Raw genomic sequence first — 24,478 nt, 5'->3', positions numbered from 1 at the left:
GTATAAGTACACCATTCTAATTGGTTTGTGGATCACAGCCTAACTGGGTAGGTTTAAAAAATCCTTCTGATTCCATCCATTGTAGCAAGTGTTAGTGTGTGACATTGCTTCTTTGCCAGGTGACGTATGCAAGTGTTTTCCTTGTAAGAACCATCCCTAACCTAACATTGTGGTACATGCAGGTCTGTACTCTGTGTCTGAGGGCATTTATAACCTGCAGCATTCTTGACGAATGTGGCAGGAGGAGCAATACCTTGACAAGAGTCCTTGCCCATGAGTATATTCTTGTGCATATGGACATGTGATGTGAGAATTACTGTGGGGTAGTTATATCATGAATACTTTTGCTAGTGGTCTATCCTACATCCTCGCCCCCAAAGCAGCCTGTTCATTCCTGGATACTTCCCAACCTTCAGGATTTTGTTTGAGCGTCACATGCAGAGCAGAGTCTAGCAAAGTTTTAGAAAACCAACTTGGAAATATAGGTGGACACTAATGATGCACCATGTCAGCACAAATTACATATTATATTTCCCAGATAAATGTGTAAAGCTTTTCATGAGTTTAGTAATGGTGTTAGTTTCTTCTATCCCCAAACTCAGTGTTATCATGTACTGCCATGACAGTACTGAATCATGAGGGTCCTCCAGACATAATCTCACTTTTTCACTCCTCCTTTCTGCCCCCCGCCCCAGCAAAATATCTTTTCATTGTGACTCGCTGCTATTAAAGTCCCTATTCACTTTGATTTATGTGTGTTACATCTTAAGGAGAACTTTGCCCAGAGATCCATCTCCGCTAGGCATCTCCCCCCCTACCCCCAGCACTTCCTCTTCTCTTTTTGGAGAAGGGAAAAAGCTTTACAAAATGATCATCTTTTTCAGGAAACTAATTGCTTGTGTGAAGATAACCAAAACTACTTCCTGGGAGCAAGAGAGGAGGACCATTCCTGGGTAACATCTTTCACCTAGAAGACAAGGCTTATCTATTACCCGACTTTAACACAGGGGATTTCAACCTTGGGTCCCCAGATGTTGGACTGGAACTCGCATCATCCCCAGCCACAATGGCCAAAGGGAATGATGAGACTTGTAGTGAGAGATGACATATGGAGACCCATGGTTGAGAAAATCTGCATTAACCTGTTCCAGCTAAAGACTAGCTTTTAAATGAAAGAATAGTCAGACAATGTTTCTCAGTATTTTTGATGTTGAGCATGCTCTTTCTTTTCTTTTCTTTGGCCATATGCGTTGTACCAAGCCTGGGCCACATTCTTGGCCCCATCGTGAATCCATATTACAATGGTGTTATGAATTGGGTCAGTATCAATAGATTCCTTTTGCCTCTCTAATGGACAGGCAAATGGGACCAAGATATTGGTCCCTCAAATTCATATAACTCTTTAATTACCACAAAATGTCTTGAAGGACCATTGTTGCTCAACTGTGAGCAATTTTCACTTTCCCACTACTGGATTCCATGCTCACAGAGCTGGACTCCATTACTCCATATGCATATGGTTTTTCTGTATTAAAGATAGGGAATAAAGGTAAAGTGTGCCGTCAAGTCGATTTTGACTCCTGGCGCCCACAGAGCCCTGTGGTTGTTTTTGGTAGAATACAGGAGGGGTTGACCATTGCCTCCATCAGTAGGAGATGATGCCTTTCAGCATCTCCCTATATTGCTGCTTCCCGATATAGTACCAGCAGGGATTTGAACCAGCAACCTTCTGCTTGTTAGTCAAGCATTTCTCTGCTGCGCCACTTAAGGATAGGGAATACCTTAACAAAATTGCCTCTAGTTGTTTTATTTAAACGAATAGTTGAGAATTAGCAGACTGCAAATAAACACTTCCACAGTAAGAATGTTATTCTTGGCCTGATGCTACTGCTGCTTTAGGCTCTAGTGGTAGACTTACCTTTGGGTGTAGGGGGAGTTGAGAAGTTTTTTCCATGCCCAAAGGAAGCACAACCAGGCAGCTTCTAGATCTATGCTTCTTGGCTGAGGTTCAAAAAGCCTGCAGGCTGCTGCTTCCTATGACCGGCTGCTTCTGAAAGCAGCAAGATTCCTATCTCTGGTCACTTTCAGGCATGTACATTCCCAGGGGGACATGTGCCATTCAAGTGCTGGAAATGGCAAACTTTCATAATCATGATCCTCACCTGCTTTCCATGTGACTTCAAATCACTATTTCTTACAGATGCCATTGGGAGGTTTAGGCCTCGAGATGAATGCGAGTGCCTTTCTGCTCAAGTTGTTGGCAGTGGGCACCTTCTCTGGGTTGCTGCTCTTCCTGTGTATGCATGATTGGGGTACGGGGCAAAGATGTACAGAATTACATTGGCTTTAGTTCTTGTTATTGGAATGGAAGCATGTGGCATTTTTGCCTTCACGGCTTATAGTTCACTGTTGGTTTTTCAAGAGAACGAGAACTATCTGTCGTAGTGAGTCATGTAATGTGCTATGAAAGAGATGTTCTTGACTAAAATAGCCTAAACATGCACTCTTTCAAAGTGTGTGTTTTTGGGGTAAGTAGCAAGTAAAAACACCTTAGCTACATTTCTTCCATAGAATGTTGCAAAGAGGTGGTTTCTACTTCAGAATCCTTCTTCTGCATAGGTTTTAGTTGTTAAACCCAATCATGGTAATATGCTATTTTATTATTTTTTTCTTAACTTTTAAACTTTACATAGAAAAAACTTTCATGCGTGCATTTCTGTGCCAGCTGTGCAACAGTTTCATTCCATTGCCTTACTTTTGTTCTAATATTTATTTTCTTCCTTTGATTCTATTTGCAAATAGTAATGTGAAGGAAACATTTTAAATTATCCTTCTGTTTTTTCTTCTATCCTTCATTTCTGTACACATCTAATTTTCCTAGCAAAGGGTAGATACACTCTGCAAAAATCAACCTGAATGAAAAGGAGTTAATGTCAGCAGTAGTTTAGGCATGCTAATATGCAGACAGGGCAAAAGCATAGCTCCATAAGCTTTCATCCTTTAGTTAATTGTTAGCTTGTTAGAAGCTGTTCTAAACTTAATTGGGCTGCATGTGGCCACATATATTTGCCTTTAGAGACTTGTCCCTCCATTCCTTTTCAGGTGGGCTGCCTTGGGAGGTACTTGTGACTCTTCATCAAAATACCATTTGTGCACCCCCAAGCATTTCATTCTGTCTGTATAATATGGCTGACATTAATGCATCCATAAACAATTTGTCACAGGCATGTAAATGCCACCTGGGAAAGGGTTTACTGTTTAGCTGTATCAAGCCCAATTCTTCACAAAGGGGGATTGATTTGAAAATGGAAAATAGCTCTTTGGAGGTTTTCAAGCTCATTCCATTTGAGTTCAATGGTTGCTGCTACTGAGAGGTGTGTCTCCTGGAATTGCGCAGGAAAATGAGTTGAAACCTTTGCTGTTCTTTAGCAGATAATATTTAGTGTTATGTTGATCTGAAGGAGGCTCTGCTGCCTACTGAGAATTCAGACCAGTTCCATTCTTCAGCTTGCACCCTTTATTGAAGTGGCTTTATGCTGCTGAACCATAAGGCTATGGAATTGAAAAATGGCCTAAGGAAGATTTGTAACTTGTAATGGAAGATTCCTGAAGATTTCAGGAGGCTGCTTTTTGGAGCAGGACTTCCTTTAGCTGCAAAATTCTGACATGGAAGGGGATTTACTTGGTGACCAGCACATGTGTAGAACTATTGCACGGTACAACATGCTAACTTTTTTATATGGAAGGCACTTTTATGAAGGGATATGCATGTCACACATGTACATGTAATATGCGATAACCCTCCATGTATATCTTACATGCCAGGATTTTGCAGTGTAAGAAATTGCCCCCAAGCAGAGAGTGGTTGATTGGTAGACCTGTCTTAGGCCATCAAAATGCAAACAAGTTTAAATATTTGAATAATTGGGATAGTTAAAGCGTTTGCCTGTTTCTGGGTCAGAAGGTGCCTTTGTCCAGTATAGCATTTAGAATTGATCTCTTTCATTTTTGCTTAAAATATTTGTCAGGAGCCCAGTCCTTCATGGCTTCATTATTTTTATTTAACACCATGGTGAGCCATGTGGGAAGAATGAGGTGAAAATTTGTGTTTGCACATACTGTCAGCACATATATGTCAGCAGCACCACCGCCCTTCTTCTCTGTGCTATATGAAATCAGAATTGGGGGACTAATGTGCACTAACATGGGGCAGAGAAGCACCTTCTTGCTGGCAAAACTCATTTGCCTGCCTGCCTGCCTTCCCTTTAAGTAAGGGTATTGGATGGTCAGAGGTAATAGAAGTCCTATATTTTTGTCCTTGGATGTCTGTACAAGGAGTAAGTGGAATGCCCAGACTGAGAGGACAGCCCACCAAGAAGCTATATTAACTTTTAGAAAGTTTATTCTTAATGATTGAATATGTGGGCTCTTTAAAATGCACATAGACCCTAGGTCTGTAGTTGATTTTATAGCCTGAAAATCTAACTTGATGGATGTTGCCAGGATAAAAGCACATGGTTGCAGAGTGAGAGCTTTCTGACAGCTCCCCTAAAAATGGACGTGGCCCACTATTCTGGACCTGCACCCATCCAAATTGAATGCAGAGACATGCTTTGCCTTGTGGCCACCAGCTCCGAATGCTAGCCAATTAGAGAATTTTAGATCATGCTGACTGAGTTGTATTGTTATTTGTCAGTTACTATGACTTCTTTTTTTCCCCCTTCAATTGCATCATTCCTTTAAAAATGGTGGTAAGTGAGAGATCTGCATGCTTTGGAGTTTGTTTTAATCTCCGCTTCAGTCTATACGATGCACAGTTCATAATGTTAACACTTTTCTTAGTTTTCTCATTCACATTCACAACTAATTTTGGGTTTCAGTTTGCTGTTGAATCTCTTCATTTTTCTAATTTGATACCATTTTTCTGTAGTTCTGTCCCTCCCTTTATGAGTCAACTTCTTTAGGGCTTTGGTCCTTTGTCTGTCACGTATTGTACCGTACTGGGATTGATTTTTCTTTTTTGTAACACCTAAGCGGCTGACCCACAAGCTAGTGACTTGCAGAGGTTTTCTGTAACAACCCCTTATCTGAGAAGTAGAAGAGACAGCACCCGTCCTCACTGTACAAGCCAACTCCTGCATATTATCAGTGCTGGGTGATGATATTTACCTGACTTTCATTGTAAAATGCAAAACCCTTGTTAAAAACTGAACATGGGGTTAATTCTTCATCTGCAAGCCAAGTCTTGTACTTCCTGGGATTCTTCAGGATCAGTGTCCTAGGTGGTAGAAGTTGGAGGTTGCAGAGTTACTATATGAGTAGCTTGCAGTAGTGGTTAGCAAAATGCACTCACAGAGTGTCTCCTTCTTAGCAGGTTGCTGTGTCCAAAGCAAGGCTTTCAGTACAATGTCTGTGTTTAACATGGCATTACTAACGCTGCTAATTTCTAGCAAAAACTAAGACCTCTGATTCCCATCAGAAGCTCCCGAGCGCATAGATGATAGAACCTAGAGTCTCCAGCAGAGTCTGCCTCTGAAATCTTTTGGAAACTGAAAGATGCTTGTTTGAGGGCAGACTTAGTTTTGCTGTAATGTGCTTTTATGTCTCAGTACCTGATGTGTCTCTGTATATCTCCACTGTATATACAGCACATTGATGTCTGGTTGTCCTTACTAGTCCTAGTTCTTTCTGTACCTTGTTCCGATAGTTTACGTTAGTAACAGACTTGTGTGGACACTGGTGTGTCGCAAGTGTGTTTATTTTGGCTGTAAAGCTGTTGGTTTGTGGTTAGCTTTTCTTTTGAACGTTTTTATTTTTCTCGTTCTGGTAACTGTGCTGGCGGTGGCTTTTCCTGTCCGTTGCCTCGAAGGTGCAGGTGGAGTAATGGGCAGCTTTGATCGACATTACTCCTAGTGTGTGCTCATGCGGATGCCTACACTGTTAAGACGATACTTTCCATAACTGCTTTGTGTGCCCTGAGCCCCCCTTGTGGAATCCTGCTGAGTTTTTTAAAAATAGGTTTTAGTGAAGAGGAAACAAACATTCTTAGCATAGAAAAAGGATGAAACAAAGAAAAAGTTGCCAACCGGAGTTGTTCTACTGAAGTTCTCGTACAACTTTGTGGACTGAGTGTTTCATTGCATACAAGGTACCTATTTTGGACACTCTTGCATAATGTGCTACAGCATTTTAAAGCGTAAATGAAATTTCAAGTTGATCATGAAGAAGCCGACGGGAAGAGCCACGTGTTGACTAATTTTTCTATTTTCTGAAAATAACCTTCCGGCCCTTCTGTCTAATGAACTGAATTCTGTTGTCTCCATGAACTAGAATGCCAGTGTAACTCTTCCTGTATTTGACCAGAACCTTTTTTTCTTATACATGTAATAGCAAAAGCTTGCTGCTCTCAGAGGATTGCCTTTTGTTTAGTGTCAACCAAAACTGCATCTTCCACATTTCCCAAATGTAATTTATAAAGACATCCAGCAAAAGCATGTGAAAGGTGGCTAAGGAGAAGAGAATGGTATATGATTTCATGTGTATACCAACGTTTTGCCCACAGAAGGAGAAAACCTGTTAATTTTCAAAACAAACAGCAGGATTTTACAACTGAGATGTTGGTTTGTCTTCTCATCTTTCTTATAAGATTGAACCACTGGAACTTGGGGACAAGATGAGTATAGCCATATTGCAACAATCTGTCCACTACAGTTGCAGTTTTTCATGTTGAGCATTCAAAGTGTTAACTGAAATCATTTGAACAACATACTTTGTCATCTAAAATCCAGATAAATAACTTCATGAACCTTGCAGTACCAAATGGAATGCCCTTCGAATGCTGTAGATCAGGGGTCCCAACCCTGGGTCCCCAGATGTTAGATTACAGCTCCCATCATCCACAATCTCAATGGCTAGAATGATGGGAGTTGTAGTCCGACACCATCTGGGGACCTAGGGTTGGGAACCTTTGCTGTAGATAATTTGTAGATGTTAAAGTGCTTAAGTTTGCTGCAGAAGCTAACTAGGGTCTTCTTTCCTTCTCTTCCCCTCCCCCACAACCCGAATCACAATCAATACCTGCTGTAGATGATGAACCAGCTGGACCAATGTAAGTACTTGGTAACTTGTTTGTTTCTGATACCGGGTGCAGAGGTATTCACATTTTCTTTCTTCAAGGATACTTCCTACAGTTGTTGCATTCAGATCAGCATTCGGTTGTGACACAAATGTGCTGGCACAAACCTTGAGCTTGAATGCACTTCCCCTTCGTCCTTTGCACATAAGGGGAGGAGATTGAAAACTTCCTTGAATGGTTTTGAAGAAATCATGGCTTCTCTTTGCATCTGAATATGGGAAATTGAATGAAGGAGGGAAGGGTGCTGCCATGTTCTCATTGCAACAAACTCATAGTTTGTGACTTGACTGCCACAGAATCATATCACTGAGCATGTTGAGGCATGTTCTATAGTTTTAAGGGTCCTCAATCTTGGGTCCTCAGGTGTTGGTTGGAGATTATGGGAGTTGAAGTCCAGCAACGTCTAGGGGCCCAAGTTTGAGAAGCCCTGCTATGGTGCATACACAGTTCCTGAGAGTACCACTCAGGGCTTTTAAGCCTCAGTGCCACCCCCATGTGAATAGACCATGTACCCTACAAAATATTCCGTGGCTTCACCTTGCAAAGGAAGGTTGGTCAAAGTGAACTCGCTACCCTGTTCAGATGTTGTCTCATGTATGCAGGTGCCTATACACATGTACATGTGTTCGTATGAGTGACTGTACATATGTTCATTTTGAGTTAACCTTGGTATGTACCTAGGCAGGGTACAGATAGCAAGTATACTATAATGTGCATGTGTGGATGGGGCTCCTGTCTTGCAGGAAAATGAGTTGCTGATATTCCCACTTCCCACTAATAAACCTTGGTGTCCTCTAGAGCACAACTTCAAAACTACTAATCTAGAGCTCAGATTTTCATAATCCCCAACCAACATCTGAGGACCCAAGCAGTGTTCCCTCGAATGGATTTCCAGATGTTGTTGACTCCAACTCCCAGAATCCCCAACTCCCAGAATCTCCCAGACAAAACAGGCTGCTTGAGTAGATGGAGTTTATCCCAGCAGCCCGTGCCGTGTGAACAACCCTACTCTTTCTCTAGACCAATCCAATCCCTCACAGGAGTTTTAGACAGCAATGAGACAGGCCATACCTTTTTGGAGGCGGTAGTTTCTCAGCCCTACAGCAGGGAGTTGAGCAATGAGCTTTCCTGTTGACTGCCTACTTCTATTTATATACTGCTTTCCAGCAAAAGTTTGCAAGCGGTTTACATAGATAAATAAATAAATAAGATGATTCCCTGTCCCAAAAGGCTCACAATCTGAAAAAGAAACATAAGGTAGACACCAACAATAGCCACTGGAGAGATGCTGTGATTGGCTCCTTGGAGATGGACATACCTTGGAGATGCCTGCGCTTATAGCCAGGGCAAGAAGCTATTCTGTTCTGCTAGGTTTGCCCTAGAGATGTAATGGGCAACAAGCCGTCATTTCTGTGCTTTCTGAGAGATGACACCATAATCAAATTAAAGGTAAGCTGTTACTTAAAACAGTGGCATTTCTGGCTTCATGGAAGAGACGACAAAATTTTGTTTACGGTCAATAGGCACTCAGCTAGCAATATTTTGATAGATCGACTATCAAACTCCAGGAAATTTAGACACAAGTCCTTGAAAGGAAAAAACAATAGAAGCTTGGTCCATGTGGTGAGCTGTACCCTGCTCGTCACTCTGAGTCACTACTAATAAGTGGGGTCTGTTCCCAAAACTAGGGAGGTTAATAATTTTGCCTTTGGGGACTAGTTTTGTAGAGAATAGTGTTCTTCTCTCCTCCCTTTTTAAACCTTTCACTGCCATCACTAAGCTTCCTTGCTCAGGTTTGTGTCCTGACTAGGGATGGGCCCGGACCGGTCCGGAGGCCATTGTAAAGGCCTCCGGACCGGTCCAGACCTGGGCTGTCTGGTTCGGGTGGGGTGTGCCTTTAAGAGCGGGGGGAGGGTTTACTTACCCCTCCCGCCACTTTCTCGCTCTGGCGCCGTAATTTCAGTAGTAATTGGGGCAGCAGGATACCTCCCTGCTGCCCCTTCCCCTCTGTCACTATGAAAAATTCCCAGGAGTCCTTTGTGCACGTGCACATCACAGAGACGTGACGCACGCACGATGTGGGGTAAGTAAACCCTCCCCCCGCTCTTAAAGCCACCCCCCACCCCAGTGCCGGACCGCAGTTTGGCGGTTCCGTCCACACCCCTAGTGCTGACAACCTCTTGGTAGTATAGCCGAAGACTGCTTGGGGAGAAGTACAACTCGCAGGACACTGAGTTAACTTTAAAATGAAACAAAGTTAAGTTTATTTATGTACAGTAGCTTAGAGGTTTCTCTCTGCCAAAGCAGGGCTATACAAGCATAATGGTTACTATAACACTGTATTAAACATAAGCTACACTACTGTTACTGAGGTGCCTGTGTTAGATTCAACACGCAGTGGCCCATTGCACATGTGAAGCAGCCTCCCAAACCGGGCGATTTTTGGCATGAGAAAGGCTCGTTGGGGGAGGGGGAACTTCTGCGGGGATACAACCACCCACCCACCCCCATGGCCTTGGAAAAGCCCCCTGGAGGGAGTAAGTGCTAAAATAAAACAATTAAAATCCGCTTGCAAACCCCCTGAACGGCCAGGGGTGTTTGGTCCGGCGTCTGACCAAATGGGGTGGTTTGGTTCAACCCCGAACTACCGAACCGAGCCGGCTCGACATGAAACTGGTTTGCGCATCCCTAATTACATTGGCCAGGGTATTTTTGCATGTCTTCGGATTGATTGTCAAATGGAAAGTGCTATGTTGTATCCTGTTTGGAGGAATAACTGTCCACTTTGGGAACAAACCAATACCTCAAACTGGGAGTGAACCAATACCTCAGACTGGAAGTGAAATGTACACATCAACAAGCCATATTAAAGGCATTGGTATTCTGAATGGCCTGGAATAGTATGATGCCCTGTGAATAGTCAGTGTACATTATGCATTTAGCGGTCAGAGGATGGCCATGGAGCCTGACTACTGTTCTATCCAGAAAGTTTTGCAATTCTTGTAGAAATATACAAGATATTTTCTTGTATATTTTCATTATACTTGCTAATATCCATCTTTTAAATACTGCATAGAATTCAGTTTTATTCATGCTGAACTTTCTTTATCTTAATGCCAATCTTTTTTCCTCCCAAAGGAAAACCAACTCCACAAACAACCATAAAGACAAAAATCTACGCCAGAGAAACACAAATTAAAAGTAATGCTTATGTAAGTCTTGACTGTCTAAAATGTAAGTTTCGCAAGCTATAGTTCTTTCAAAGAGGCTTAAGTAAAGGAAGAAAAGGCAAACTGGCTTGGGATATCTCTGCCTGATCCTTTGCAGAGTTCAGCTTGCCTAAGGCCATTAAAATCAGTGGGCATAGGCACATCTAGATGTAGATCATAATATGTATCAAAGCATATTATATCTGAGCTGAAGTTTGTCAAATGATTTAGAGGGGTGGGGGGAAGCTGGAAACTCATATGGCTTCTGGATATTGTCAAGCTTTTGGGAGTTCAGCCTGAAATTTTTCTGATGTCTTGAAGCAATTTTTTTCTGCATAAACAAGGCTCTGATAGCTGCTTGTGAAAACAGATAATGCAGTTTGGCTTTAGATGTGATGTTCTCTGTGTGTCTATGGTGCACGTTTTTCTATTCAGCCTGTCATTAACCACTAACTGTTCTAATTTTTTCAGAGCTTTAAGTTTGAAAGACTGATGGCAATATCACCTGCTAAATTGAATCCTTGAAACAGTTGGTTTTCAGTTCTGATGTGTTTTTTTTAATTTCAAGTGAGCAACTCTGTCTAAAGCATGCCTTATTTAGCCTCTCCCGTAAGGACAACCTAGCCGATACATTTAATAATGCTTCATTATAGAGGGTGTAAATGGGCTTGATGTGCTGTGAACGTTGCTTTTTTCTTTTTCCTCGAGATATTAAGTATTACAAGTAAAAGTCAAATCATGCATGCAGCATTTTTTTACTTAATGTAGCTGTTAAATTAGCAACACTAATGCACTGCTGCCATCTAGTGATAACTTTTGTAAAGTACAGCAAAACCTAAAATATATACAGTATATATTTATATTCTTGGGAGGGGAAACCAAACCAACCAGTAAATGTTTGATTTTCAAGCTGCTAAATTCATTCCTTATATTGTATGTCTGAGAGATGAAATAATTATGTTCAGTACTTAAGAGGAGTAATATAAATTGAATTATCCTAAGGGCTTAACCTATGTAGAAAGACTTTGATGTCCTACAATTGGACATCTGGAATGGGACAATAGATGAAGTTAAGCTGAAGTAAAAATCTGTAGTTTATAAATATTATGACTTTTTTTGTTGTTGAATCATGTACATTTCTCAAATCCTTTTGCACTGATGTGTTCTTGTACATTCAATTCAGGCCGAATTTTATATAATTTACTTTTTGTTTTAATTAAATGATGAAATGTTACAGCATGGTGATATTCTATGCAAACGGTTTGTTTCAGTTTGACAATTTTTCCATGTTGATGTAGAATCACAGACACAACGCAGTTCTTCTACTGTGCATACCTGTAGATGCATGAGGTGTGTGTACTTGTAGTGCAATGATGTATAAAAAGTGGATTCACCTGTTTTTAAAAATAAAACACTGAGAAGAGCCTGGTTTTGAGATTATTTCTGTTCTCTAATCATGAGGGGTCTTTGTGGTTTATACATCTTTATTTCTTAAACATGGACACACGGACCTTCTATAGAGAATCAGATCACTGTTCCACCTAGTACAGTATTCTCATTCTCTCTCTCACTCTCTGAGCATGGCCCAATATGTCCTTCAGTGATGTTGGGGTGGGTGCACTCTTGGCATGTCCCCGCACCTCTTGGCATATTGGGGCTGTGTTTGTGCAAACTGGCCCATTGTTCCTCTGACTCTGTGCCATGAGCAGGTTCTAGCCAATCAGATTTCTCTGTTCTGTTTTAAAGTGAATCAACCAACTTTCCATTTTTCCATCTAGCATGGTTGACCAGTAGTTCTTTGAAACACTATTTCATATCCTAGGTCTGCACAACATAAAGCCTGCAGGCAGATTATGGCCCTTTTCTTGACTACTTTCGGTTATCCTAGGGGGAAATCTAAACACCTTTGTCATGACAAAGCAACCTCATATCTGTAAGGGAGAGGTGCATGCTGGGTTAAAAGTGTGCTGTGTGTTCATTGCTTTTTAGGTCAAGGAATCATTTGGATTCAGAGCACAGTTGACCATTTCAGGTTTTGAAGACCAGCTAGAAACAACACAGCAGAGATTACTTGTCCTCTGTCTCATCCTTACATATACACATGTACCCCATCAGCTTCCAGTGCATTGCATTGCTCTATTAATAATTCCACTTTTCAACGACGTTATCAAAGCAATTTACATAGAGAAGGAATAACTTGACCGTGTTCTTCGCTGACTTGCATTGGAAAGCAGCCCACTGTGATCTTGTTGCAATTATCTTGCTGCATCTATTAATTAGATTGCACATCATGGATAGTGGATAAGCTTCTGCATAGAGTTAGAGCAATGTGCCTCTGTTTGTGTTGTGGGATTGCCCACAAGTGAAACATAACTGTCTCTGCCGATACAAAGCTACAGAAAGAAACTGGCACATACCTTCCCAGGTGTTTGAATAACCAACATGCACCAAATTAAACCACCTGTTCTAAGTGTTTGGTGTGTGTGTGTGTGTGTGTGTGTGTGTGTGTGTGTGTGTGTGTGTGTAAACACCCACTCTTGATAGTTGTGTGGGTGAGTGTGGATTCTAAAGCAGGGCTGCACAAAATCAGTCCAACAGTTGTTGGATAATAACTTGCATCATCCCTGATCATTGGTCACTGGGGCTGATGGCAGGTAGTGATGGGAGGGAAGTAGTCATCAGCTGGAGGACCAAAGTTGTGCTGCTCTGTTCTAAAAGGCCGCTATTGCAACAATAGCCTTCATGTCTAATGCATTCTCTTTTTTAATAAAATGTCTTCTAATAGAAACACCTAAGACATGCCTCTTAATTTGGGTTAATTTAGCATCAAAATTACAAGAAAAATTAATCTGAAGTATACTGCATGTCCCAGTACAAAAATGGAGGCCATCTTTTCTCCAATCAATGGCATTGTTACTTTTCCATGAATTTTGCCCACTTCCATACTCTCCACTACCTTAATTCGCCGTTCTCTGAGTTCAGGTGTAAGTGGTGCTGCAGGGAAATACTTGACTAACAAGCAGAAGGTTGCTGGTTCAAATCGCCGTGGGTACCATATCGGGCAGCAGCGATATAGAAAGATTCTGAAAGGCACCATTTCATTCTGCGTGGGAGGAAGCAATGGTAAACCCCTCCTGTATTCTACCAAAAGAAAACCACAGGGCTCTATGGGTGCCAGGAGTCTGAATCGACTCGACAGCACACTTTACCTTTATTCTTTTCTAGTGTTCTCTTCACTGAGATTAATCAAAGTCACAAGGTGTGCACAAGATTTTTCTCCAGAACATGAAATGTGGTTGCTGGGTGAGAATTCAGCCTAAATTTTCTTTTAGTGTAGTGTGTGGGAGAGGAGAGCTGGTTTTGTGGTAGCAAGCATGACTTGTCCCCATAGCTAAGCAGGGTCTGCCCTGGTTGCATATGAATGGGAGACTAGAAGTGTGAGCACTGCAAGGTATTTCCCTCAGGGGATGAAGCCGTTCTGGGAAGAGCAGAAGGTTTCGAGTTCCCTCCCAGGGCTGAGAGAGATTCCTGCCTGCAACCTTGGAGAAGCCGCTGCCAGTCTGTGAAGACTATACTGAGCTAGATAGACCAATGGTCTGACTCAGTATATGGAAGATTCCTATGTGTGCTGAATTTTCCAGTGACCCATATGATGCATAAGATGAAGCTGGCATTTTCCATGGGCTGTTGCTGCTGTGCACATGGAAGGCAGCCCCAGCAGTGTTGCTCAAGCCCACCCACATCTGTACAGTGCTACTTAAATTGGAAACAATGTTAAGTTGTATCACATAAGTGCAGGCATACTGTTTTAAGTAGCGGCACACAACTGCAGCACTCTTGTGCAACAGCCCAGGTACACGTTTGGCAGTACCACCACCAAGAGCCAGCGTGGTGTAGTGGCTAGAGTGCTGGACTAGGACCGGGGAGACCCGAGTTCAAATCTCCATTCAGCCGTGATACTTGCTGGGTGAACACATAGGAACATAGGAAACTGCCATATACTGAGTCAGACCATTGGTCCATCTAGCTCAGTATTGTCTTCACAGACTGGCAGCAGCTTCTCCAAGGTTGCAGGCAGGAGTCTCTCTCAACCCTATCTTGAAGACGCTGCCATGGAGGGAACTTGGAACCTTCTGCTCTTCCCAGAGCAGCTCCATCCCCTAAAGGGAATATCTTACAGTGCTCGCACTTCTAGTCTCCCATTCAAATGCAACCAGGGCAGACCCTGCTTAGCTTAAGGGGACAAGTCACGCTTGCTACCACAAGACCAGGGCTAGTCACTCTTCTCTCAGCCTAACCTACTTCACAGGGTTGTTGTGAGGAGAAACTTTAAGTATGTAGTAGTACACTGCTTTGGGCTCCTTGGAGCAAGAGCGGGATATAAAATGTTAGATAGATAGACAGACAGATAGATAGATAGATAGACAGACAGACAGACAGACAGACAGACTGCCATTTCAGTGGCACTGGAAACTGCCATGAGAAGTGATAACTATTCTAATTATGAGTTATGGTCTTGTGTGGATTTCATGAACTAGCATATCTAACATTCATGTTCAGTACCCTTTTGTTGTCTATCCTTAGCCACCAGGATTAGGGTAGCATGTTTGCTGTTTGCTAGTGTTAGCTTTTGGTTATATATTCATGCCAGCATATAATTTTTTTAAACTGTGGTCATACTCTCAAAGTTGGCTTAGTGAAAACACAGATGCATTGAAATTATATGTGAATATGGTTTGAATATTCTCCAAAGTAGGGGGGTGGAATCTAGTTTCCTGTTCTTTTAAAAATATCATCCATCTTTTTCTTTTTTTAAGCCTTCCTAAATGAAATTTCTCAAACTTTTCAGACTGCATATATGAACTGCTTTGGAAAGATGGCAAAACAATATCTGTAAACAGCGGCTACATTTGCCATGCAATATAAACTGAGTGAATGTTAACAGATTGGTTTTGATAAATCTCTTCTAAAGCACCTAATCAGTGCGATTATCTCTGTTTCTTTGAAGATCATTCTTTTAATAGGGATAGAAAGTTGGTAACAGGAAATAAAAAGGTGGTTTTCCTGGGTTTTTTGCTCTTAATTCTTAAAAAAATGAGAACTAAAAGCAAGGTTCCTATTTGATTTGCATTGGCTTAATTAAATGACAAAAATAGGATATTTTAGGGCTTGTTAGTAGTGAGCCTGGTCACAATGCAGTGAATGTACTTTGAGGTCAGCTGGAGCAGTACATGGAACAGCTTGTAACCTTTCTCCATAATGGCCTAGAAGATAAAAGCAGAACAGACTACAATTGAGCATTACTCTTTAGATTGAATTTTCTGGACTAGGTTCTTGGAGTGAGGGAAGCGGAAGATGGAATTAGTTGGGAATTGATCAACCAGAGAATGGTGGTAATTCAGCACAGGGAGGGCAAATGCCCCTATCCAACTCCAACACATCTCTCCAGTGGCTGTTTCTGGCATCTCCCCTGTGGTGTTTGTTCGTTGGTTTGTTTAAGATTCTGAGTAGGGATGTGCACGAAATGGATTTGGTGTTTTTGTTTCGAGCTCAAAACAAAACACAGAAGGCTGAACCGTTTTGTCGAAACAGCGGATGACCCGGTTGTTTTGATGGAACAAACTCAATACATTTTGAGTGTTTTGGCAATGGGGAAACTCGAAACACCCCATGGTTCCCCATGAGTAGTTCCTAGGGACACCAAAGTGGCTTGAGCAGTAGGGCATGATGGGTAAGCTACCTACCACACGACCCACAAAAGAAATGGGTAAGTGGGCAATTTATAATAAATTCATAACTTGTGGGAGTTATTTGGGGGGGGAGAAGGTTAAAAAATGGTTAATCGCCTGCTTGCCCATTTCTTTTGTGGATCGAGTGGTAAGTAGCACCCATCATGCCCAACTACACAATCCCTTTGGTGTCCCTTGGAGGTACCCATGGGGAACAAGGTTTGTTTGTTTCCCCATTGTTCCCTATGGCCGGAACAAGCTGCATTCAGAGTGCACACACAATTTTTTCATTGCAATTTGCTGTGCATTTGGCAACCCTGCCTTGAAAAACACTGCAGAAGCACACAGTAAAAGGGATTCTGTCCCTCCCAAACCAGAACGCACATCTCAAATAGGGATGTACACGGAACTGGCTGGCCCGGTTCGCCACCCCTTCGAAACACCCCTCCCTGGTTCAGTTTGGTCCGGGGGTGGGGGGTTCGCAGACGTATGTGTGTGTGTGTGTGTGTGTGTGTAGTTACCTTTACTCCCTTCGAGGGAATTCCTGGAGATGGGGGGGTTCCACGGAGGTTCCCCCTCCCCCTCCCAGCCTTCCTCATGCCCCCCTCGGCCAGTTTGGCTGGCCACACAGAGGCCAAGTGCACAGGCTGCATAATGGCTGCCGGGCCGCCAGGCTGAAAACTGGCTGAAGAGCAGCTGAACCGGCCAAGGGAGGCATGAGGAAGGCTGGCGGGGGGAGAGGGAACCTCCACGGACCACCCGCCACCTCCAGGAACTCCCCTGAGGGGACTAAAGGTTAAATTTAAAAAAAAAACACCTAAAAGTGGTCCGCGAACCCCGTCCATTTGAGTTGTGAATGTTAGTGCTATGGGACCTTGCCAAGCACAGGTCTGGATGCCGCTGCCAGTCTGTGTAGACAATACTGAGCTAGATAGACCAATGGTCTGACTCAGTATATGGCAGCTTTCTATTTTCCTAATTATTCTGGGGTGGGGGACTGCATTGTCCTAATAATTTTTGCATAAATAAAAATTTCTGCATAAATATTTACAGGGGGGAAATCCAGATGCCAAATACCAAAATACGTGACTATTAAAACATTGCCATTGGGTTTGTCTCACATGATTTATGTCGTCATTAGCCACGCTAGTCCTTGGTGATAGATGGCATACTTGCTAAACTCTCTGGTAACCCAGCCAGATTGTCTACCCTCTATTGAATTTGCTTAGCTAGTTTAGTAAATCATGCCCATTCTTCAGCTCAAAGAGGATAACTCTCCAAAGTGTCCAAGTCCTCTCTGATACTTTTTTAGAACTGGAAATTTGTGTTCAATGTAAAAAACATTAATGCATTATCTTATCCTTAACTCATCTTTGCAGTGTCCAACATATTCGGCCTAGACTTGTAAAAGAATATTTTCCAGCGCTTTTAATAGTGCTGCCCTTTCTGCCTCACTGTGGAACTTTGTCAAGGCCATGATGCAAGATTTTTACTTTAGCTATGGAGCAGGAGAAACCCCCTAATGGTGCAGTGAGGAAGAAACTTGCCTAAGAAGCCAGAGGTTGCTGCTTCGAATCCCTACTGGTATGTTTCCCAGACTATGGGAAACACCTATATCGGGTACCAGCGATATAGGAAGATGCTAAAAGGCATCATCTCATACTGTGCGGGAGAAGGTAATGGTAAACCCCTCCTGTATTCTACCAAAGACAACCACAGGTCACCAGGAGTCAACACTGACTTGACGGCACAACTTTATGGAGCGAGGGCCCAAAATTGGATTGGAGCAGGGGCATCAGGGGTATTTTCTAAACTGTAAAATAACTCCCTAAACCTCATTTCAGCTCTGAAGTGGAAGAAGTGTGGGTGCTTCCAGGTAGACCCTTTTGGTGAGGGGGCAGTGATCTCACCTCCCCTCCTTCCGTACCAGTGCTCTGGTGAACTTTGGAGTGCCATTGATCGCATTGATTCATTGATTGAAAATAACTGCTTTGCATCTCAGTTTTCAAGTGATTTATCTGTGAAAAGTTACAGTAGAAGAAAAAAGGACCCCCCCGCCTATCCACCCACTAACTGGGCAAAGAGGCACCTTCTACTGTGGTGATTCTCTTTATTTAGCAGGGGGAGAGTAACTGGCCCTGTCCACCCCCAGCACAGTACCTCCACTGACTGCTGCTGGTGTCTATCTTGTGTTTCTTTTTAGAATGTGAGCCCTTTGGGGGCAGGGATCCATCTTATTTATTTATTATTTCTCTGTGTAAACTGCCCATCAGATGACACACACACACCCCAACCATTGTGTATCAACAGGGAAATCAATTGTTGTCTAACCTCATGATAGAGCGTAGAGTGGAGCAACATACGATCTCTAGTTTCTATATCACCACAAGGGCATTTTCTATCTTGAACAGGGAGGTGCTGATATCTCCCTACTAAAAGAGCTGAAGGAATCACATTAAAGCGCTCTCTCGAAAAGGCCCATGTATATTTTTTAATGGATATGGAATAAAAATAACCAGCTGGTACAAACCCTTCTCTCGTTTTTAGCAGTGAATAATAATTAGGCAAAAGAGCCCTTTCAGCTTGCAGTTCAATATCTTCAATTCTTTGACGTACTACCTTCTTTCCACCAACAAATCCTAACTCTAGTAGAGCAAGAGGATTTAAGCCCATGGTGGTATGTTTCTCCAGAATGGTAAGCGACCATCTAGGTTGTGGATCAATCGATAGGAACTTAAGTATAAGTCCCATTGAATTAAGGTTATTTTTTAGCCAGTAATTAATAGCTGACATCCAGACCCTTGCTTCAATTTTAATTAGACCTGCTTCTTGGTGAATCACTGAATTAGGTGTATTTCTAGATGCACCAAATAAAGAGTTTAGAAAGGACGTTTGACTCCTTTCAAGGATCATACAATCTTTAAACGGGCCTAATTAAGCCCCATACAACATCTGCCCAATTGGTTGCACTACAAATAATTTGATGGCAGCTGGTATATGAAAACCACTCTGCAAGCAAACAAATCTCAAAATAGCAGGCAACGAATGCTTAGCAGAATCAGTGGTCATCTTAACATGTGAAGATAAGGAGCTATTGTAATGGAAAGTCACACTCCGGTATTTATATTGGGTCTGTTGTTCTATCTGCTAGCCATTTATTACCCATCTAGAGTTCTTACATTTGGAGCTGAATCACACTACTTTCATTTTAGAATAGTTAATTTCCAAATATTCAGTTTGGCAATAACTAACTAAATCTGCCAAAGCTCATTTAGGCCAACTCTCGACTGTGCAAGATTTACAGCATCGTCGGCATACATTAATATAGTTAATGTCCTGTCCACCAATTTAGGAGCATGAATGTCAAGTTGCTGCATTCTTTTAATCAAATCATTAATATAAATATTAAACAAGGTGGGTGCAAGAACACACCCCTGTCTTATGCCTTTCGATGATTGGATTACTTTAGAAAGATGGCCACTTGAGTTAAGTCTCACTTGAACAGAAGAGTTTTGATATAATTTATAAATTAACAAGATAAGTCTCTTGTCTATTGAGAGCGAGAATAATTTCACCCAGAGTAAATCTCTGGAGAGCAAATCGAATGCCATCTTAAAATCGACAAAGGCAGCATATAAAGGAGACTTCAATTGGCATACATGTTTATCTATCAGATAGTGTAATATAAAACAATGATCCATAGCTGAACAATGGTTTCTAAATCTTGCCTGTTCTTCTTCCAATAATGCCTCCTGATCCAGCCAGTGACATAATTTCATACAAAGGTGTTTCGCATATAATTTACTCATAACGTTTAATAGACTTATAGGTCTTACAGGGACGAGGCCATAGTTCAGTGGTAGAGCATCTGCTTTGGATACAGAAGACAGTGCAAACCTCCTCTTCTGTTTACCTTTTAGTTTTCCTAAAAAGCTGCTGGCCATAAAAAAAAACAAACACAATATGTAGGATATTCTTAAAACACTTTTTAGGAATGATACAGCATTTCAAGAACTCAATTTAAAGACTTTCGAATAGCTCAAACATTTTCAGCCTCATCCTAGTGGACCAGCTGCTTGTCAAAGGACACATGGCCCTTAAGGCACCACGGTATATTCCTCATCCTTATGCTAGAATCTTGTAGACACCGAACTGGAAACAGCATATTTGGGGAAGAGAGAGTTGGATGGCTAAATTGCTATGAGGAGAGGGAGGGTGACCCTTTTGCTGTTAATTGTAGATGTCACCAAATCGTATTTGTCTGCACATAGTAATTCTTTTATATTTAGCAAGGGGAGAGCAACTTTCACAATCCAATCCCATCCAAACAAAACAGCATCCCTTCAGTGTGTTTGCTTTATGTTTCTTTCTAAGGTGTGGGCCCTTTGGGAACCATCTTTATTATTTATTTATTTATGGATGTAAAGCACTTTGGGGACATTTATTGAAAAGCAGAATATAAATATTCACCATAATCTTTGGAATCTCTCTTCTCTTCTTCCTACAGTGAACAGCAATGGGGATAAAGGGGGAAGTTCTAGGGACAAAATAGGAACTTTACTGGAGGTGGGGCACCAGGTTCTGAGGGCTTCTCCAAGGGGGTGATTTGAGGAAGGCTGATAAACCCTGATCAGTTGGATTTAGAGGAGGATGGCTCCCATGACCAAGAAGAAGTGTCCAGCCAGGCTCTGGGCTGTTTGCAGGCTCCAAGAAATGATTGTGTGTCCGAAAAAATCGAGGAAGGAGGTGGGACAGTCATCATGCAGAATATGGCAGCTTCCTATCTTCCTATGATTTCTCAGGAGCTTGCACAGGGCTTAGTACCTGGCTGAATGGAGGAGGCTGGCTCTCATGACCAAGACTTAGGAAAATAGGAACATAGGAAGCTGCCATATACTGAGTCAGACCATTGGTCCATCTAGCTCAGTATTGTCTACATAGACTGGCAGCGGCTTCTCCAAGGTTGCAGGCAGGAGTCTCTGTCAGGCCTATCTTGGAGAAGCCAGAGAGCGAACTTGGAACCTTCTGCTCTTCCCAGAGTGGCCCCATTCCCTAAGGAGAATATCTTACAGTGCTCACATGTGGTCTCCCATTCAAATGCAACCAGGACAGACCCTGCTTAGCTAGGAGGACAAGACATGCTTGCTACCACAAGACCAGCTCTCCTCTCCATAGAAGGGGAGTTGAAGAGGAGTCGAAGAACTGTCCAGCCAATCAACGAGCTACAAACAGGCTTGATGTATGTTGTATCATCCAAGCATTTTGCCTTAACCAATTGACTGAAAATATCTTACCCTGAGAACTTCCTGGTGGGAAAAGACATTAGGAAGTGTTAAACCCATTTCACACATATTGTCTTGTATTTGGAGTGCAGGTACAACCAAAAGCTTATGCTGTGCTCAAGCACATAACATGCACTCCCTCATTCCTTTTTGGCTGCTGCGCGGTTTCACGTATCAAAAGCAGCTTCATGTTGATAACAACAAATAATTCTGCAAGCAAGACTGGACAGGCACTGACATATCTACTCTACACAGAATGGCAGCAGATCTCCAAGGTTTCAGCAAGGAGTCTTCTCCCATTCTAGAAATCGAACCTGAGAGCTTCTGCCTGCAAAGCTGGTGTGCTACCATAATTATGGCTCCTCGTTATAAGCTTCCTACTCCTCTGGCAGACTCTCAATCCATCTCTCTCTCAGCATTGTCTACACTGACTGGCCGCAGTTCTCCAAGGTTTCAGGCAGGAGACTCTTCCATCCCTCCCTGGAGATGCCATGGAGTAAATCGGACTGCATGCGCACACCCTACCACAGAGCTACATCTAAGAGCAGGCAGCGCTCTGATGTAGTCGCCTCCGAATGCAAACCAGGACATACCCTACTTTTAAAATTCATGCTTGTTACCAAATGACTAGCCACCTAATGGCGCAGCGGGGAAATGACTTAGCAAGCCAGAGGTTGCTATTTCGAATCCCCGCTGGTGTGTTTCCCAGACTATGGGAAGAAGACTATGGGAAACAGACTATGGGAAACACCTCTATCAGGCAGCAGTGATCTAAGAAGGTGCTGAAAGGCATCATCTCATACTGCATGGGAGATGGCAATGGTCAACCCCTCCTGTATTCTACCGAAGACAACCACAGGGCTCTGTGGGCGCCAGGAGTCGACACCAACTCAAAGGCACACTTTAGCTTTACCAAACGACTGGCTCTCCAACCCCCATTGTTTCCTCCATTGGAGGTCTGCCGTCATTCATCCTGGTTCTGTGCATGTTTTCTTGGATGTTAACTTTTATTCTCAAGTCTTTTCCTTCCCAAGTAAGATTCCTAGGGATTGCAGATCTAAGCTCACACAGCCCATTTCTGTGTTTGGCAGGGATTATAGAAATAGAAAAGAAGAACCATTCAGATAATGGAGGGTTTTTGAAAATTATTATTTTTTCAATAGGGATTATTTGTGTTGGTCCTACGGGCGCCTTAGTAAATCCCTTCCGATCCCTGGACTATTGACCCGGCACACAGAAGGACTTTCTTGCAGTTGTCATTGTTCAGGGAAGCAGAAGCCTGCAGACACCAGAAAGAAAAGGGTAAAACAAAACAAAAACTTGTGGGGCGGGGGGTGGGGAGTCCAAGAATACTATGACATTTTATTACTTCTAACACAATCCCAGTGCATGAGCTGAAACAGATATCCTGATGTTATCTCTTCAGCCTTTCTCTGAGATGTGCACTCAATACTTGGGAACTTCTAAAGATGTCCCTGGCTGATCTCCTCTGGCATCACAGTTTCAGGCGTGCCAATCGGTGTTCCATTGAAAGGAAACTATATTACTCTAAAGCTAATAGCAAAAAGCTATATTAAAATACTAAAGCTGCTATCCTTAGAAAAGAGGGTAGCTATGAGATTATTAAATAGGTGTATTTTGAAAAATTATGTGAAAAATTTTAAATTTAAATAAAATTTAAATAAATAAATAATGAATTTAAATAAATAAATAATGAATTTTTTGAAATTTTAAAAATTTAAATTAAAAAATTTTAAAAAAATAATAAAAAGATTAAGAATATGTGAAATATATAAAATGCAAAAAGCAGTGGCTAAAACGGTATATAAAATAAGGCATCTAAATAGGAAGACTTAAAAAAAAACAAAATAGCAGTTTAAAACTATGCAGAGCTGATGCAAGAGAACGGCCTGGCAGTCACGACTCAACAGATCCTACATGCTGCCAGGCAGAACTTGGCCGTGTTCTACGTTAAGGCCGGGTCTTCATCTGAAAGCAGCAACTGGGTACAGATGTGGTTTGGGCGGCCAGGGTACTTGCGAAGTAGCAGAAATGTAAGCTTGGAATGAATGTCTCTGTAAAGGGGGCAAAAGAGGAGTGCATGTTTTGTGGTTTCTACCTTCCCAGGGTCACAGCGATAAGGTTTCTCCGCAATTGGGATCTTTCTGTATTTTCCGTCCAATACAACTGAGGGAAGAGCATGACAACGGGCGAAGGTATAAGCCCTTCTGTGGCTTGGGATTTCTAGCTGTGACAGGAACACAGCGGGGGAGGCAGAATATCTGAGCCTTTCCGAGGACAGGAAGGATGGGACCCTGCCTAGGTCAGCTTGGCACTCAGTGTCCATTATCCTCTTTTGATGACTGTTTCTGCCTGGTCATGGTCCATAGCAAGTTGGAGCAGGGTAAAAGACCAGGAGTGACAATTTAGTCCACATGGCCCATTTCCAGGAGGATTGAAAATTGTCCTTTAGGGTCAGAGGTGGCCAAGCCTTGAGGGTTGAGGGGTAATTTAATCCAGAGGTTAAGAATGGACAACCACATTCTTAATGATGTCAAACCACAGCCCTCCAGCTTTTGGTGGCCATAATCTCTGGCTACTGGCCACTGTGACGGGGGATGATGATAGTTGTAGGCCAACAACAGCTAGATTAGTTTTACACCCCTAATTAGTGGGGGTTTCATTGTGGCCCGCGATCTTGGCTGAAATGTGCTCCTCCAGGTCAGATGACAGGTCTCAAGAGAGAGGGGAATCCTTGCTGCAGAGAGCAAGTCTTTCTTTCTCTCTCTCTCTCTCTCTCTCTCTCTCTCTCTCTCTCTCTCTCTCTTTCTTTCTTTCTTTTAGCCTGTGTGCCATTTACTGGTATATTTTGTGTAATGTGATGCATTGAATTTATTCCATTTGTTTTGCTATTTCTGAATGACTAAATAAAAATAAAATCTGATCCATTTGCTCCAATGAACCGTGATATAGATCCATGCCTAGAAACTTCTGCTCAGGGGTTGGTAACCATGATGAGTGTGTAGATGCTTGCACAGTGTGGTGTGTGTGTGTGTGTGTGTGTATGTGTGTGTGTGTGTGTGTGTGTGTGTGTGTGTGTGTGTGTGTGTGTGTCTGGCTCAC

The 24,478-nt window shown here is 42.4% G+C and overlaps 1 protein-coding gene across 1 annotated transcript in view; it reads left to right on the top strand.

Moving 5' to 3' along the window:
- Window positions 1-11,767, top strand: part of NPTN (neuroplastin) — a 57,823-nt gene extending 46,056 nt beyond the window's left edge. Inside the window, exons 7-9 of the mRNA XM_053273099.1 lie at window positions 7,087-7,108; window positions 10,274-10,347; window positions 10,816-11,767. Coding sequence (XP_053129074.1) covers window positions 7,087-7,108; window positions 10,274-10,334 — 83 coding nt within the window. The 3' untranslated portion in view covers window positions 10,335-10,347; window positions 10,816-11,767. The remainder of the gene's footprint in view (window positions 1-7,086; window positions 7,109-10,273; window positions 10,348-10,815) is intronic.
- Window positions 11,768-24,478: the final 12,711 nt, after the last annotated feature.

This window comes from Hemicordylus capensis, chromosome 10, assembly GCF_027244095.1.
Source record: "Hemicordylus capensis ecotype Gifberg chromosome 10, rHemCap1.1.pri, whole genome shotgun sequence".
Taxonomy (NCBI): Eukaryota; Metazoa; Chordata; class Lepidosauria; order Squamata; family Cordylidae; genus Hemicordylus; species Hemicordylus capensis.
The sequence above is the reverse complement of the archived record's forward strand: the minus strand, read 5'-3'. Positions and strand labels throughout refer to the sequence as shown.